This window comes from Bubalus kerabau, chromosome 8, assembly GCF_029407905.1.
Source record: "Bubalus kerabau isolate K-KA32 ecotype Philippines breed swamp buffalo chromosome 8, PCC_UOA_SB_1v2, whole genome shotgun sequence".
In the NCBI taxonomy this organism is placed as follows: Eukaryota; Metazoa; Chordata; class Mammalia; order Artiodactyla; family Bovidae; genus Bubalus; species Bubalus kerabau.
The window spans coordinates 16121533-16140160 of NC_073631.1; the positions used below are offsets into that span (position 1 = coordinate 16121533).

General features: G+C 42.1%; 1 protein-coding gene across 20 annotated transcripts in view; it reads left to right on the forward strand.

Annotated features, from left to right (window-relative positions):
• The window catches only part of DYNC1I1 (dynein cytoplasmic 1 intermediate chain 1), a 379244-nt gene that overhangs the window by 221759 nt on the left and 138857 nt on the right, over positions 1-18628 (forward strand). For 16 of the 20 annotated variants that reach the window (XM_055589767.1, XM_055589774.1, XM_055589771.1 and 13 more), the window contains 4 exons: positions 3346-3482; positions 3787-3874; positions 11638-11800; positions 14130-14229. In XM_055589767.1, coding sequence (XP_055445742.1) covers positions 3346-3482; positions 3787-3874; positions 11638-11800; positions 14130-14229 — 488 coding nt within the window. Of the gene's footprint in view, positions 1-3345; positions 3483-3784; positions 3875-11637; positions 11801-14129; positions 14230-18628 lie in introns of all 20 variants that reach the window. The other 4 variants (XM_055589781.1, XM_055589782.1, XM_055589783.1 and 1 more) reach the window with 1 other exon arrangement.

Below are 18628 nucleotides of genomic sequence, written 5' to 3' on the forward strand. Positions count from 1 at the left end.
TATCCCAAGTCAGCAAATGAGGGAAAGGGCCTCAGAGAGTTCCTATGAATTATGCTAAGTGAGGGGCTAGCAAGTAGCTAGAAGTAGCATGAAGCTCCAGCTTTGGACTCAGACTGATTACGTGCCTTGAAATGCCCCTGCCACCCAGGTTGTGAATCTGTCTCTCCGAAGGAATACAGCAAGGCCTGTAATAAGTATTGCTGAATCAGGTCTCAGGAGAGTGGATTCCACAGAGTAAGAAAACTGTGTGGATGGATAACATGGGTTGGAAGATCCCCTGGAGGAGGAAATGGCCACCCACTCCAGTATTCTTGCCTGGAGAATCCCGTGGACAGAGGAGCCTGGCAGGCTACAGTCCATAGGGTCCTAAAGAGTTGGACACAACTAAGCAAGTTCCACCCTCATAGTCTTGATATACATGCCCTGTGTGCTGTGTGTGGTGACCTCTGGAAATTGAAAGAGCTGTCCATGCAATGTCCACCTCCAAGAGCCTCCACACACCCCTGCTTGCACGGCAGCTGAGCAGCACAGCTTCTGTGCTTCAGGCGTCTCTCCACGACATTTCTGTTTCATGACAGCTGTGGGTAGGGAGGCAGTGCACCAACTGGTTAAAGATCAGAGACCCCGTTACACACAGAACCAGGTAGAACGTGAAGCTGGACATGGTTGGAAGACTTGGGGGGAAATTACTCTGTCTCCTCACCTATTAGCTTGGTGGTACCAAGTTCTGATATGTAAATTAGATGATGCAAGTAAAGCGTTCATCACTGCTTTAGGTGTGATTATTGTGCAAATAGATGGGGGAAAGTGGAAACAGTGTCAGATTTCATGTTCTTGGGCTCCAAAATCAATGCAGATGGTGATGGCAGCCACGAAATTAAAAATGCTTGCTCCTTGAAAGAAAAGCTATGATAAACCTAGACAGAGTATTAAAAAGCAGAGACATCACTTTGCTGGCAAAGGTCCATATAGTCAAAGCTATGGTTTTTCCAGTAGTCATGTATGATGTGAGAGTTGGACCATGAAGAAGGCCAAGTGCTGAAGAATTGATGCTTTTGAACTGTGGTGTTGGAAAAGACTCTTGAGAGTCCCTTGGACTGCAAGGAGATCCAACCAGTCCATCCTAAAGGAAATCAATCCTGAATATTCATTGGAAGGACTGATGCTGAAGCTGAAGCTCCAATACTTTGGCCACCTGATGCAAAAAGCTAACTCATTGGAAAAGACCCTGATACTGGAAAGGTTGAGGGCAAGAGGAAAAGGGGACAACAGAGGATGAGATGGTTGGATAGCCTCACTGCCTCAGTGCACATGAGTTTGAACAAACTCAAGGAGATGGTGAAGGACAGGGAAGCCTACTGTGCTGCAGTCCATGGGGTCACAAAGAGTCAGACAGGACTTAGTGGCTGAACAACCACAACTGTGTGTCTCATTATCTCTTCTACTAGATTATAAAACCATAGAAGTTAAGGCACGTCACTGGCTTTCTTAGTTTGCTGGGGCTGCCATAACAATGCCCCATAAACTGAGCAGTTTAAACAGTAAATATCGAAAGTCTCACAGTTCTAGAAGCTAGAATTCCAAGACCAAGGTGTTGGCCGGTTGGTTCTGACGGCTGTCAGGGAGAATCTGTTCTGTGTCTCTGTGGTTTTCTGGCCGACTTTGGCACTTCTTGGCTTGTAGAGGCAGCCCTCTAGTCTTCACCTTCATCTTCAATGGTGTTCTCCCTGCATGTGAATCTGTGTTTAAATCTCCCCTCGTTTATGAAGACACTGGTCGTGCTGGATCCAGTGCCCTCACTGCTCTGGCACAACCTCATCTTAACTAGTATACTAATTCCAAATAAGATCGACATTCTGAGGTCCTGGAGGTTTGGAAGTCAACATATAAATTCAACCCATAACATGGGATTTGGCACCTTCCTATCTGTTGTATTTTACTTGTATTTAGAAGTTCCAGGAATGGCTCCAGGACCCATTGGACTTGATAAAGGTCTCTAGAAGGTTCAGAGATAGAGCTGCTTCCCAGCTTATTGGTCTTTTGAAAACTGCCTCTCCATCCAAGGTTTACCACTAGAGAAACTTACTTCCTGCTAGTGCCTCCTTGGGCTTTGCATTTGATCATTGGCTCAGGAAAATATAACACGTCAAGGTGAATATTTGGCTCAGGACTTTCCAAGCTGGTTTTTAACGGACAGGTAGCGGTAATATCTTTGCATATAAAGATTTAGGTGTGTTATTTATAGTTTAACATGTTAAAAGGTTTATTCATCTAAATATCTGGGTAACTCAGTGTACTTATCAAAATTTTAAGTGAATGTCTTTGTCTCACAGGTATGTGTTAGTAATAATGTATTAGTAATAAATGTGTTAATGTGTTAATGATAAATGACAGTTTCCCTCAAAGGCATCTTAGTTTCTTTCTGATATGTATATAGTGTGATTATAAAGAAATGAGTTTGGTTCCACAATCTACACACATGCATATAGATTTCTGTATTCCATTGAAAATTTGCATGAGATATTTCCAGTATCTAAATTGTAATACTGTACTTTACACATCCATATTTTTAAGATGGCTATTCCCTCCACAAATCACTTGCTTAATACAGCAGAACTTTTGGAGTTGCTTTTCAGGCTACATTTGTTTGGGCATTTAAACATGCACTATATAATACATTCTCTAAATGGTTGGAGCTGAAAGTTTGAGTTGTTATAAATGTCAGGATTTGTTGTGATGGAAATGGGACTCTCCACAGAGCTTTGCATGTATAGAAAGTCTGCAAATATTTGTTGAATGACTGAATATATGAGTGAGTGAGAGGGTGTGGAGGAAGTGAAGGTATTTCTTTTAAACTCCACTTGAACCAATGGAATCAGTAACCTGTGGTAAATATGATACTGAAGAGTGAAGGTAGTATATTTTAAAAACACAGAAGCGAGTTTTAATTGTTTATATTGTCTTATTCCTATAAGTTGGACTTGGTCGTGATACTTTGTCTTGCCCCCCCCACCCTCTACCCTGTGACTGATGTTTTCAAGCACTCTGCAATGGAAGGAATCTCCAAGAAAGGCAGTTTCAGGGGAAAGAGACACAAGGGATGCACATTTGCATAGGGCAGGAAGGGCACTGGGACATCTGGTGGTGGTGGCTGACTGGTACCATTTGTTAGCACTCATTAAATTCACATTAATGCACGAGCTGCTCTGAATGTGTAAATGCCATTTCAGGTCAGTTGTTTTCTCCCAGGTCAATGGCAATGACTTTGGGGGGCCCTGTCCTGGTTGTTTGCTTGCCAATGGCATTTGACCTGGGGTCAGACCTGTATTTAACCCTTTCCTGTAGGTCAAAACCAAATCAACGGGGTGAGGATGAAACTGGAAATGAGTGGTCTGTACAGCAGGTGTCCCCTGCGGAGAATGTGCCGCAGGTGGAAACAGTTTAAGATCTGTTCCTGGCCCATCTCCGAAGACGCTTCAGAGGTCAGAGATGCAATTCCAAGACATCCCATGTGGCGGGGGAGGCCTGGGGATAGATGGAGCAGGTGCTGACTTGGAGCGGTTTCTCAGCAGCGTGGTGGGGGGACTTTCAAAGAGACCCCTTCTGGAGATAATGTATCCATATATTCATGAGCACATATCTCGGGCATCCATCGTGGACTGATTTACTTAGAAGTTGCCCCGAATGATTAGAACTTTACCCTCTGCCCCTACCTCCCACCAGCAACCAAAGATTTTGATTGGAAGGCAAGAATATAATGCATTTTTCTCTTTCTTTGTTCTAGAGGATGAGGATGATGAGGAAATGGTGGAACCTAAAGGGGACCAGGATTCAGAACAGGAAAATGAAGACAAAAAGCAGGAGGTGAAGGAAGGTATGGTGTGGGAGAGAAATCGAGTCATCGTTTTATTGTGTGTTTGTAACCAACATAAGGGGGTATAGAGGTAAGTAAAAATTTAATATATGCCTCCAGAATGGAAGGTTTTCTGGGATTGTTCAGTACATTACATGTAGCAATATAAACTGAGTTCCTTTAGTTTTTGACGGACAGAAACAAAATACAAGTCGTCCACAATTCCAGCAACAAGTCCAGTTCCTTTAAAATTCCTGTAAAATTATTACTAAATAGCAGTAAAACAAGATACTTGTTATCAATTGACATGTTACCTAGTTGACTCCATCCTATGTTCCCAATAATAACAGGAAAGGAAAGAAGCAGATGTAATTATTTTGTCAACAAATTCTGAGGTTTATGCATGTGCACTATAGAGAAACATTAGCCATGATCATTACTATGGTGCATGCGTGCAAAGTCACTTCAGTCGTGTCTGACTCTGTGCGACCCTGTGGACTGTTGCCCATCAGGCTCCTCTGTCCATGGGATTCTCCAGGCAAGAATACTGGAGTGGGCTGCCGTGCCCTCCGCCAGGGGATCTTCCCAACCCAGGGATCGAACCAGCGTCTCTTCTGTCTCCTGCATTGGCAGTCAGACTCTTTACCACGAGCGCCGCCTGGGAAGCCCAATCATCACTATTGACTATGCTATAAGTGTCTTCTCCATGCTCTGTCCAGATCAGGAGCAGCCTCTACTTGCTCCAGTAATAACAATGACTAATATTTAGTAAGGGCTTACTAGGTGTTTGGCTGTGTCCTTAACACTTCAAAGATATTATGCACCCTTTGCAACACCCTTTTGAAGCAATATAAACTGGGTTCCTTATTGTCTCTATCTTATAAATAGAGAAATAGGAAAAGAGAGGTTTAAAAACATACCCTGTATACATAATGTATAGGTACCTGGCCTCCCGTAATAGCACTGGATTTCAAAACACAAGAAAGCAGGAATGTAAAAAGGATAGAAAGGGGTAGGCCAGAAATACTATAGCTGATGTTTCCTTAAAAATCTAATTTTGTGGGCTTTTTGAGATTTTCAGCCTAAGGAGAAAAAGAGAATTTGAGATTGTCATTCTTACTGAGAAATGGAGTATCTGTGAGACTGGACTCTTGCACATTTCCTACTAAGTGTCCTAAGTTTAGAGCAACAGAAGTTTAATTAGAAGCTCAGTTTATTTTATTTTTATATTTATTTATTTTTAATTGATTGATGATTGCTTTACTGTATTGGTTTGCTTTCTGTCATACATCAATTTTTAAATTTTCCATTTGCCTGTAACTCTGGCACACATGGTTGTCCCCAGGGACTTTGTCAGAGTGGGTATGTACTGGCCATGCGGACTCAGCTCACCCTGCCCAGGCATGAGTGAGGTGGCTCTTTACTGCCAAATTCTAGGGTATGGCTGTAGACAGGTAGTAGATTCAGCATCTTTAACAATGGCACTCACAGAAGGCCCAAGTTACTTTTTCTGAGAGATTGTAAAAGGATCTGATTGAAGCAATTTCACATTTAAATTCCTGCTAAGAACGTGGCTAGGCTTCCCTGGTGGCTCAGATGGTAAAGAATCTGCCTGCAATGTGGGAGCCCTGGATTCCGTCCCTGGGCTGGGAAGATCCCCTGGAGAAGAGAATACCCACTCTAGTTCCTTGCCTGGAGAATCCCATGGACAAGAAGCTACAGTCCATGGGTCTCAAAGAGTTGGACACGACTGAGTGACCAACACTTTCACTTTCAAGAACATGTGTATATGTTTAAGCTGGTGAATAGAATATCATTAACACAGGTGTAGCAAAAGACAAAATAAGTCCGGGTTTACTCAAGTACTATTTTTTTTTTTTTTTTACCAAAATATCCTTAAGATGTACTGAGTGATAAGGAGCCAGGGTATATTTTGTGTGTCTTGGCACAGATTCCCTCCTGCCCCTCAACCCCAGTCTCCAAATTGTCTTCTCTGGCAAAGCACTGCAACCTCCTTCTTAAGTTCTGAGCAAAAACACCCTCCAGTTTTAACTGGTACTCATGCTTCATGGAATTGATTAAAGTCCTGTTAAAAGTCCAAAAGAAGTTTGAAAGTACGTACGTTTCCTGTTATTGCCATGCTGTGCATCTTAGTCTCTATTAATGGCTTTTCTGCACATTAGCACATGATGGGTTAAAAGCATGTTTATGTTGGCATCAAACTCTTGCTGGCTATTTTTTTTTTAAAGCAAGATAGTATTTTGCAAACTTTTAAAAGAATCTCTAGCAGATACGATCATGGCGCCATTCACACAGCTGCATGGTAGGCAGGGCTGTGTCAGCACTTCCATAGGAACCCTGAATTTCAGGGATTTATTACTTAGCCATAAACATTTGCTCTGGGCTGAAACTTGACATACACGGTTTTAAACCAGGGAACACATTTTTGAGAAATCTGGCCTTTTTTTAGAATTAAAAAAAAAGTGCTGAGGGGAAGATGGGGAAAAAAAAAATCCGTGCTCACTAGCTTTTGACATTTTTGCTCATGTGACATCAAAATGCATTAAACAGTAAAGAAATGTGGGTTCAATTTATTACTCTTCCCACATTTTTTTTCACAAAAGAGTTGGGAAAAGCAGCAAGTACCTTTTAGCTTTTAATCAAATTTTAGGAAATTTCTGTATGTGAGAGTCCTAGTATTTTCATGTTTAGAAATTTAAAACAACAGAATCAGAAACTTAGCTCTTGCGATTGCACATTAACTCATAAACCTCACATTAACTTCAGAGAAGGGCATCGTTCTTTATGCAGTTTGGTTTTTCTTACTCTTGTTTTTGAACTGATTTCACTGTAAAATTCTCTAAGAACCACCATGCCTACTTAATCTGATTTCATATTTAAGTTATGTGGGTTTACTTACTTATTTTTTAACCTTTTGGATATATTTTGGAAAACTATTTAAAAGATGTAATTTCTACATTGAAATTTAAAGCTACCTCATTGGAAAAAGCATTTCTGAAATGGAGATTTTTTAAAATTACTTTTGCCCTAAAATGAGGTTGTATAATATTCAATATAAATTGTGGATTTCACTATGGATTTTACATTTTTACAGAGAACAAAAAACCCAGGAACTCTAGACATCAAAAGATAAAGTGTATAGTAAATAGAGTAAATCAAAAAGAAACTGAAAAAAATACACATTCAGATCAATAAGAAAAGCATAGCAAATAGAATAGGATCAATATGAGAAACACATAAAAAAGTATTATCATATACAAAACCTAGACAAATTAGTATTTTAGTAATAAAAAGAATAAAAAATAGACCCTAAAATAAAATTCATACTAAAGTTTTCCAGGCTATGAATTCATAGAAATTGGGCAGTTTTCTAAACTTTGAATTTCATGACTCTAGTGCCTTGTTTTCATACTTCTTATTCAAGCTGAATGTAACTGTTCAGGTAAAGTTTGGTAAGTTTGAAATTCGTCCTGTTATTTGAATTATATGAAAGTAATATCTACATGGTCTGCTTTTCCTGAAGAATCTTTATTTCTTAAGAAAGATCACTTTAAATGCATAAAATATTGTTAGCTCTTGGCAGAAATACTCCATGTTGCAAAACAAACAACAAAACCTGCTGTAATAGCACTTTCTGCTTAACTTGTAAGAAAAATCAATTATTGTTGTCCTTGTTTTTCTCTGGTATGCCCGTTGCTATTAAATTAATTCCTATCTTTTCATGCAGTGAAGATGTTGAAAACAATTCTTTAGGTTCCAGGGATAGGGGAAAACTGAAGAAACAGAGACTTCAGAGAGAATTTGAGGTCTGTCCTAGAGTCATACTATTCTGTTTCAAATTGTTTATGCTTATATTTTAAATTTTGTGGACTGCATTAATACACTAATTTTCTTCTCATGAAATACAAGGTCTGGAGAGGTTTTATCTCCTGAATACTGATATTGCTTGTGGTTCCTGGATAGTCCATTATGTTTTCATTACATTGTAATAAAACATCAGTTTAAAGATTTTTAAATATGAGAGGTTTGGGGTTTTATCAAACATAACTATGGCTCTATTTAACTCCTAAGTTGAATATTATTTATGACTTTTAAAAAGTACTCATCTGTTATTTTGTGCTAATAAATCATGTCATTTGATCTCTGTTAGACATCAAAGCTTAATATAAAATATGTTTTTTGTTTTGGTTCTGTAGCAGTTTAGTTTCAACCCAAATATTGTATTGTCAGACATAATATCTGGAGAGGCTACTGCTTCACCTACCTGAACTTGGCTTCTGCAAATGCACTTTGATCAGCCGTTTAGGTTTCTTTTAGAGAAGTTTTATGTCTTTAAAGCTGAGATCCAAATGACAATAACTACAGGGGGAAAAATTACAGAAAATTACACAGGAACTATTTTTTATTCAAAGTAATGGACCTGTAAGGAAAGATACAGGTGGCATAAAAGTAACTCAAAAAGATAAACAGAATAGAATAGATATTTTTAAAATATAAAAATAGGAATAAAGGGGAAAAAATTCCTATTTCTCTGTGTAATTTCAAGTGTGTTTCAAGTCATTCATCAGCAGTGACTAAAGTCAAATGAAGCTTTTTAAAATAAAACATTCTTCTTGACCTTGTAGTATTCTAGTTTAGTCCTGGGTGTTCTTTGGAAGGAATGATGCTAAAGCTGAAACTCCAGTACTTTGGCCACCTCATGCGAAGAGTTGACTCATTGGAAAGGACTCTGATGCTGGGAGGGATTGGGGGCAGGAGGAGAAGGGGACGACAGAGGATGAGATGGCTGGATGGCATCACTGACTTGATGGACATGAGTCTGGGTGAACTCCGGGAGTTGGTGATGGACAGGGAGGCCTGGCATGCTGCGATTCATGGGGTCGCAAAGAATCAGACACAACTGAAAACTGAACTGATGCTTATTTATGTAACAGCAGGGACCAAAGATTGAAGGCAAAAGGAGAAGAGGGCAGCAGAGTATGAGATAGTTGGATGGCATCACCAACTCCATGGACATGAACTTGGGCAGACTCTGGGAGGTAGTGAGGGACAGGGAGGCTTGGTGTGCTGCAGTCCATGGGGTTGCAAAGAGTTGGACATGACTGAGCGACTGGACAACAACAACTGATTATTGAATGCTCAACTATTTGCTGAGCTTCCCCAGTGGCTCAGCAGTAAAGAATTCACCTGCAGTGTAGAAGTTGCAGGAGACACAGGTTCAATCCCTGGGTCAGGAAGATCCCCTGGAGCAGGGCATGGCAACCCACTCCAGTATTCTTGCCTGGAGAGTCCCTTGAACAGAGGAGCCTGGCGGGCTACAGTCCATAGGGCCACAAAGAGTCGGACACGACTGAAGCGACTTCAAATGTATGCAACTACTTGCTAGTGTGTTTATTTTTAACTCTTAAAGCAGACTTAAAGTTTAGGTACCATTGCCTCATTTTATAGATAACACTGCTGCTTAGAGAGCTTTTATTGATTGAAGAATCCAAGTTAGCAAATGGCATAGAGGCTCTCGGATTCCAGGTCGACTTTGTAGAGTTCTGGTTATTTCTGGTTTACACACAGCCTACCTCACTATTTCTCAAACCAGTGTCTGTGTGGCGTTTCTCAGCGGATGTTGATGAAGGTTCTTATAGGGTCCCAGTATACACAGGCGTATTTGGGGCTCTGGAGATTTCAGCAACAAAGAAATCCTTCTGCCTCTTAGAATCACTGGGGTGAACTGTATTTGGAGATTACCTTCTGCTTAGTGGATGAATCATGTTTTTGTTATAACATCACCTGGAGAGCATTTTATAAGGTGTGAGCCGACTACGTCATGATCATTCAAGTTTCTTGTTCAAATACAGACTTTGGAGTCTGTCTAGACCCTCTTTCATTTTGATTTGGGGCAGAGGAGGGCAGGCCAGAATGGGGGAGACATTCTGAACATTACAAGCTTGAGATCTACTTCCATGGCTCTGCAAAAAAGACTTCCCTGCCCCTTCTTTTATTTCTCTTATCCAGTGGGTCACCAGTTCTTATAAATTGTACAAGAATCTGCTCTCTTTCCGTCCTTACTTTCAGCAGTTAAGTTTAAACCCCCATTGTTTCTTTTCTGAACTATTACCATATTTTCCCAATTGGTCTCCCCATTTTTTTTTTTCAGGGAATAACTTTTTATGTTGGAGTGTACTTAAGTAACAGTGCTGTGTTAGTTTCAGGTATACAGCAAAGTGATTCCATTATACATATACATGTATCTATTCTTTTTCAGATTTTTTGCCCATTTAGGTTGTTCCATAATATTGAGCATAGCTCCCTGTGCTATACAGTAGGTCCTTGTTCAGGGCAATGGCTTCAAGATACCATTAATCAAGTCAAATAACTCTTCCATAAAACCTTATGCTGCAGGTGACTGCACCTAAATGATCCCTCTGACCATGTAGCCAGGTGGACATTGGTCCGAGTTATGGGGATGGTTGTGGAAGTGTTTGGGAAATCCTGTGGGTGAGTGATTCCACCCAGGGACCCCCATGGTTTTAATGTACTACCCCCTCCTCCTGAAGTTTAAACTTTAGGAGCTTCTGATCCTACTGGAAGAATAATCAAACACTTAGTGAAGTCTCTCTGCACGGAAGTTGAAATGGAGTTCCTGAAGAGCCACAAAGGTTCAGCTGACAGTTTCTGCCCTTAGGGATTTCTCATTCTGGAGGAGTTCCTAGTGCTTTGTTTGTTTATAGGTTTATGTAAACTTTGCTACTGAAGGAATAGTTTCTGTAACCTAATCCTGACTCCGAGGTAAGCTGACTTTCAGACACTGTGAAATATCGCTAGTTATTTAGTCTCTCTTGGCCTCATTTTGTATCTTCAGATTTAGTTTCATATGGTTAATCATGCTGGAAAGTAAGGCATAAAAACAATTGTGAGGTATCTTATAGCATTTATTTGTTTCATGTGTTTGTTGAAAAGCAGAAGATATCTTGGGTAAAGGTGAGTTTGCAAGGACATGCTTTAGTTTTTGAGGGGAATTTATATAACAGTCTATCAACCTTATCAAGCAACTATCTAAAATAAAATGAATTTATCAGTAGAAAGAGCCAAGGTGCTATCTGAATCATATCTGAATCATATTATGAAAGTGAAAGTGAAATCGCTTAGTCGTGTCCGACTCTTTGCGACCCGGTGGACTGTAGCTTACCAGGCTCCTCCCTCCATGGGATTCTCCAGGCAAGATTACTGGAGTGGGTTGCCATTTTCCTTCTCCAGGGGATCTTCCCGACCCAGGGATCGAACCCGGGTCTCCCACATTCCAGGTAGATGCTTTAACCTCTGAGCCACCAGGGAAGTGTATTATAGATAGTTCTTAATTATTTGGTACGTGCAGCTTAACCATAGCTTTACAACCTAATATACATGGTTTTACAGATTTCTCTACTATGTACTATTTGAGCTGTTTTTCAAGTGCAGTTCAAAAGAAAGTAACATTCAGAGGGGATTGTTAAAACACACAATCATCTTCATTTGTAGTATTTTTTCAACTCTTCAGAATAGTGATTAATCCAGATATGACATCTTTTTGTAAAGTTGGCAATAAAGACATCTGCAAAAAACCTTTGGTGTGAATTTAGGAGTAATTTAGAATTAATGTTAACAATGGCTTATTTTACTGTGTCCTATTTCTCTTGATAAGCAGAGTCTTTCAAGAGTTGGATTCCTCTTGAAATGTTTTAATTATCCTTTTTTTTTTCTTTCCCAACGATGTCTTTTACATAAAAAAGCTCCTCCAAGGGAGCTGACAGAGGAAGAAAAACAGCAGATCCTTCACTCAGAGGAGTTTCTCATCTTTTTTGATCGGACAATACGGGTAATTGAAAGAGCCCTGGCAGAAGACTCTGATATCTTCTTTGACTACAGTGGTCGAGAATTAGAGGAAAAAGACGGGTTAGTTTCTTGTGTGCAGTTAAAAAAAAATACTGTGATAAGTTATCTGTTGCTTCTAAACTCATTTATGTTTTGAGTAGGCAAGTTGCAAGCCTGACAAATCAGAAGAGACTGAAATTCCAGAGCTGATCTTGCTGAACAGCTCTGACTAAGGGCTTTGGTTATGATTTCTGGCTTAGAGTTTCCCTGTAATTATCATGTGCTTCGGTGAAATGCTTTTGAACTTGATATCTGGGGGACAGTCCAGGTGATAGAGACTGGTAGAGTCATGTACATTGTCCTCTGAGAAAACATCCTTATAAGCAGTAAGAGGAGATTTACGTTATATCCAGGAGATCTAGTTTTGATGTCTAGGCAAACAGGAAGCTGAGGAAAATAAACATGAGATCCAGGAGAACCTTAACTGATGTGCAAGGCAACAGAGACTGGCAACTTTTTCCCCTCTTGATACCGTAAGCTTATGTATATATGCCTTATAGGAAACACATGTGCAGGCGTAAATTTACAGATTAAAAAAACTTGTCTATAAAACTATGGCCCCAAACAACTTGCCCTGTGACTTCAACATGTGTATTGTCAACCATCTTCACATGGATAATAGGAGGCACTTTATGAGCTTTGTAAAAAGACAGAACTGATGTTTAGCCACCAATTTCTCTTGGCCAGAAACAATATGAAAAGATGAGATCCCCTGCCGTTTTCATCAGACCTGACATTTTACTACTTCTAAAATTCAAATACATTATCAAAGGCCAACCTGTTGTCACTGAAGATGCTCAAGGCCATGTAAACAGGTTGGAAAGGGAGTTCTGAAAATGTTCTTAACAGTTGATAGTATTGATAGACTGTATCAAAGAGACAGTATTTTGAATATACATGTTATATTTGTTTAATTTTAAAAAGCCATTTCTCTCTGGCTCACTTAATATTCTGAGTCCTGTTTCCCTCTGGGTACCTGGCACAGTATTATCTTCGGTGTATGTACCTCTTGGGGCTTCCCAGGTGGCGCTAGTGGTGAAGAACTTGCCTGCCAATGCAGGAGATGCAAAGGACGCGGGTGTGATCCCTGGGTGGGGAAGATCCCCTGGCGGAGGAAATGGCAACCTAGTCCAGGATTCTTGCCTGGGAAATCCCATCGACAGAGGAGCCTGGCGGGCCACAGCAGTGGGGTCGCAAAGAGTCAGACACGACTGAGTGACTGACACTATACTTAGGTGTCTGAGTTTGCAGTGGTGGAGCTGAGGAAGAGTTAGCTAGGGGAGAAAAAGTCGTAATAAGTTAGCTCTGTGGAACCCAAATACTTGGCCTGAGATCAATCACCCAATCGGACAAGTGGTGCAGGGTGCAAGGCAATAGAACAGAAAAATAAGGTGAGTGGGGAGGAATTCCTGAACTGAGGCCCGAGGAGTCTAGATAGCTTTTTATGTGGATCCAGTAACTGCTGACACAGAACAAGTATGACCCAACTTAAACATGCAGTCTTGTGGAGCGAATGTATGATTAGTGCAGAGTTCTTCAGAGGATGGTCTGTGGCCAGTTCAATATCAGCCAAAAAAAAAAAAACACTGGCCAAAGTGTAATCTTCCCCTGCTGCTGCTGCTGCTAAGTCGCTTCAGTGGTGTCCGACTCTGTGCGATTCCACAGACGACATCCCACCAGGCTCCCCCGTCCCTGGGATTCTCCAGGCAAGAACACTGGAGTGGGTTGCCATTTCCTTCTCCAGTGCATGAAAGTGAAAAGTGAAAGTGAAGTCGCTCAGTCGTGTCCGACTCTTAGCGACCCCATGGACTGCGGCCCGTCTGTGTTAAGTATCTACAGTGTTTGGTGAATCCCTCACCCCGCCCGCCCCCCAGCAGGCCCGTCTCGCGGTAGAACTTTTCACTTGCTATTGCTGCGGTAGAACAGCAATTATAGGTAAAGTGAAACAGGCGTATCACTTCTGGTCTAAGGCCAGATAAGTTGGCACTGATGTCAAAGAATCTCCCAGTGTGCTGGGGGAGTTCTTGAAACTCTGCTTCAAGGCAGAGCTTTTTAGGGGAAGGAGAATGCTTTAGAACTGGTCAGGATGGAAACCTGAAACATTTGACATTTCACACCAGGCTTGGAACAACATGTGGAAACCTCATCTGGGCCAGGTAAGAGAGAGCTTTGCATGAGGGAGACCACCTTTAGTGGTCACTTATGATCAGCGTTTGCTCTCTGAATTGATGCTTTGGCTTCAGAGTATTGTGTGCCATGCTCTTGCCATTTCGTTCTTTCAATATGAGCAGTAGAGATAGAACCCCATTTTGAAGCATCTTACTTGTCTTTGATCTTTCAACCCTCCTAGGGATGTCCAGGCTGGAGCCAACCTTTCTTTCAATCGTCAGTTCTACGATGAGCATTGGTCCAAGCATCGAGTTGTCACTTGTATGGACTGGTCTCTCCAGGTAAGAATTGTTGTTGGGTCGGGACAAAGTAGACTTGTGTTCTCGTGGCATTTGTATTACAATAAGTAAGAGACAATTGCCTCGCTACTTTGGATGTGTTCACTGACCCACAATTTTCTTGTATGCTATGGTTTTCTTTCTTATCTTGCTGAAGTTTCAGTTTAAATTTGCACTGTGTTCTTCATATCCATTGAGTACTTATTCTGTGCCAGGTACCAGCCCAGGAGCCAGGCCCTTCTTTCCATGAAACCACTCTCACTAAGGTCGCCAGTGATTTCCTATTTGTCAAATCCTGTGGATATGTTTAAGCCTTCATCTACCCTGACCTCTCTTTGTCACCCAGCTTTGCAAACTTCTAAAAATATTCTCCTTCCACTGAGTTCTACAACTCGACTCTCTTCTAGTTCTTGAACTCCCCTAAGACTTATTTTTTCCTTTTCTACCCTGTGATCCTCCCGGTCATGCTCTCAGTCTCTCTTCTTCTGGATGCGCTCTTTGTGGGAAGAGATCTCTTCCACTGCCGCTGACTCAACCATCACATGGGCAGCCTTTTGCTATCCCCACCCAAGATCCCTCCTGAATTCCACTTTACACCCCAAAGAGACAGATCCATTCAGGTGTCCCATAGAATGGCAGACGCATCACTAACTCATTTCCACACATCCGAAGTCCTTTTTTGACTACTCTGCTGCTGCTGCTCCTCCTAAGTCGCTTCAGTCGTGTCCGACTCTGTGCGACCCCATAGATGGCAGCCCACCAGGCTCCCCCGTCCCTGAGATTCTCCAGGCAAGAACACTAGAGTAGGTTGCCATTTCCTTCTCCAATGTATGAAAGTGAAAAGTGAAAGTGAAGTTGCTCAGTCTTGTCCGGTTCTTAGCGACCCCATGGACTGCAGCCCACTAGGCTCCTCCGTCCATGGGATTTTCCAAGCAAGAGTACTGGAGTGGGGTGCCATTGCTTTCTCCGTTTTGCCTACTCTAAACGCTGAATATTCATAGGAAGGACTGATGCTGAAGTGGAGGCTCTAATACTTTGGCCACCTGATGCAAAGAGCTGACTCACTGGAAAAGACCCTGGTGCTGGGAAAGATTGAAGGCGGAGGAGAAGGGGGTGACAGAGGACAAGATGGTTGGATAGCATTACCAACTCAACGGACATGAGTTTAGGAGATGGTGTAGGACAGGGAGGCCTGGCATGCCGCATTTCATGGGGTCACAAAGAGTCGGACATGACTTAGCAACTGAACAAAAACAACAATTCTGTGTTAAAGCCATCAAAATATACCCAAAGGCCTAAAAAAACCTTTCATCATTAACATTAAAAACTTCCTCTCCTTTATCTCCCAGACTTACTCTGTCACCAAGACCGTCCATTTCTCTACTCCTATATTCATTATCTTACGCTTGTAGTATTGCCAATCTTCTCATGGGCTTTCTACACCCAAACTTGTCCACCTGTAGTTTTCTGTCTAGACATCTAGCCAAATAATCTTTCTAAAATACGGATCTGATCACTTTACTCCCTGGATTAGAACTCCCTGTTGCCTGTAAGAGGAAAAAAAAAAAAAGCAAACTAAACTCCCTAGTGTAGCATTCCTGATGGAAGCACTGAACTCCCTGGTGTAACGTCCCTAGGGAAAGCAGGCAGAGTCACCGAAAGCCAGTTTGCTGAATGGCCAACTCAGTGTGTCACTGATCCAGCGGAGAGAAGTTAAATAATGCACATCGAGGCACACAGTGAACTGTGGTGCGGGCAGGGTATGAACTCACGTGATCTAACTTACGAGCCTGTGTTCTGGGTGATCCTGTAATGACAATGATATAACAGCAATGAGGAATGATAAACACTGGGCACTTATACACAGCACATTTTCTACTTTCTTTTAATCTGTGCTTTTATTGGGAATAGTAATCATGGCTAGCTTCTTTCTCTTTGTTTCAATTTTGGCTTCACTGGGTCTTCACTGTGGTGCCCGGGCTTCTCTAGTTACAATGCTCAGCTTCTCTTGTTGCAGAGCATGGGTGCAGGCTCGGTAGTTGAGGCACACAGGTGTCTTGAGTTACAACATGTGGGCTTAGTTGCTCGCAGGCACGTGGGATCTTAGTACTCCAACCAGGGATTGAACCCACATCTCCTGTATCGGAAGGCAGATTCAACCACTGAAGCACCAGGAAAGTCCCCATGGCTAGCTTTTAATTTGTGCTTCTTATATGCTAAGCACTGTGTCAGCTACTCTGAAGGCATTATTTTATTTCACCCTCATAACATCAAGCTTCCTGGGCGGTGCTAGTGGTAAAGAACCCGCCTGCCGATGCAGGAGACATAAGAGATGCAGATTTGATCCCTGGGTCAGGAAGATACCCTGGAGGAGGGCATGGCAACCCACTCCAGTATTCTTGCCTGAGGAATCCCAGGGACAGATAAGCCTGGCGGGCTGAAAAGCCAGAGAAGAGGTTCTAAGTGCTAAATGACATAGGGCTGATAGCAAGTGCTTTCAGGGTTCAGTGGAGATCGGAGTCTGTGCCTCTGGTTGGACAGGGTGTCTTAGAAGACTGGGATTAGAGAAAGGGAGGGGAGAAGAGAGTGTTCCGGGCAGAGCAGTGAAGCGGATGATGTGAAGAGCCCCATGTAATCGTGCTGGGGAACAGAACACTGAAGAGGAATGTAATCCCCCGCAACCAGACTGTCAACAGCCACAAAGTGGGCGAGTGTTCTCTCCTCTTGACTCGCCGCTTACATCCGAACAAGAGAGCATGCAGGGCACAGTTGTGCAGAGGCTGCTGCAGGCAGGGGTGTACCCGGCTGCTTACTGCCAGCTGGTGCGTGGGTGGTCTGTGAGCACACTCGGTCGTGTGTGCAGAAATCAGATCCAAGGTGGAGGAAACACTTAGTGCGGCTTCTTCGCTTGTTCACAGTCTGGAGATTACACAGGAACCTTATGGGACACATTCCTCAAGGGCAGCTTTTACTGAGTCCCCGGGTGTGCTGGTAACGCTCCTGGAGGAGGTGGTGGGACCTCGCCGGTAGGGCTGGTCCCCCCTGGCCTCAGCATGGGGTGGGCATCTCCCTGTTGCCCTCGGGTAGATATGTCTCCACACAGGATCTTGTGTATTGTTCTTGTTGCTGGAAGTGAAACTGGAAAGGGCCGAAGTCCCACCATAGAGACTCTACATCAATTTTCCCCCATTTTCGTGTAATCTGTCATCTGCAGTGTGGGGAAGGGGTTTGCAGTTCTGAAGACTGTATTTTATATGCAGCATAAGACAAAGGAATGAGAATCCTTAGTTCCAGAGTAGCATTGACATATATACACTCCCATGTATACAATAGGTAGCTAGCGGAAAGCTGCTGTATAAGACAGGGAGCTCAGCTCCAGGCTCTGCGAGGATAAAGGGGCGGGGCAGGGTTGGAAGGGCGACTCTAGAAGGAAAGGCTAAATGTATACATACGACTGATTTATGTTGTTGTATGGCAAAAACCAACACAACATTGTAAAGCCATTATCCTCCAATTAAAAATAAATTTTAAAAAAGGATAATAAAGGAATTTGATGAACACAACACCGAAGAACCCCTAGTTCCTACATCATAACAATTTAGTGGAGTTCAAAGGACCAAGTTTACATACTTATGGGATGAAGAGACTTTCTGAGTAAATCTATATGGAATCCAGTGATGTTCAGAAAGAGGAAAAGGACAGAGGCATAGTCTTCGAGTCCAGCAGAGGCGTGTGTACTTATGGGTGCAACAGAATGGAAGGCGGGTGCGGGGCGGGAGGAAGAAAGCATAAGATTCCTGCATAGCTTCGCTTTGAGCTCCTGGATCAAAGGCCTCCTTGGTCTTCTTCTAAACAAGAACACTTTAACTTTGCAATATTTGCAAAATAGCCACCAGTCATTAGCTCCTGAAGGACATTTGGGCACTTGGGGAATTATGTCAACTTTGCTGTTCATCAATTATTGTTTAACAGAGGGAGTCAATAATACTGTCCACATTTAACATGACAGATGTGGCAGTTGTATACAAAACCAGATTTATGATCTTCCTCCCACCCTGTATATTCCTCTCACATGTGACTTGCATCCTCTAACCTTGGAGTCATTCAGGATGCAAACACAAGTCATCTTTTTTATTGAAGTATAGTTGATTTTCAGTGTTGTGTTACTTTCTGATGTACAGCAAAGTTATACATATATGTGTGTGTTCTTTTTTCTGTTATTTTTCGTTGTGGTTTCTCACAGGGTACTGAACACAGCTCCCTGTGCTATACAGTGGGACATTGTTGTTTATTCATTCTATACATAATAGCTTACATCTGCTAGCACTAACTTCCCTCTGTTCCTCCCCCACTTCCCCTTCAACCACGCCCCCTTCAAGTAATCTTTGATAGCTCATTTAAT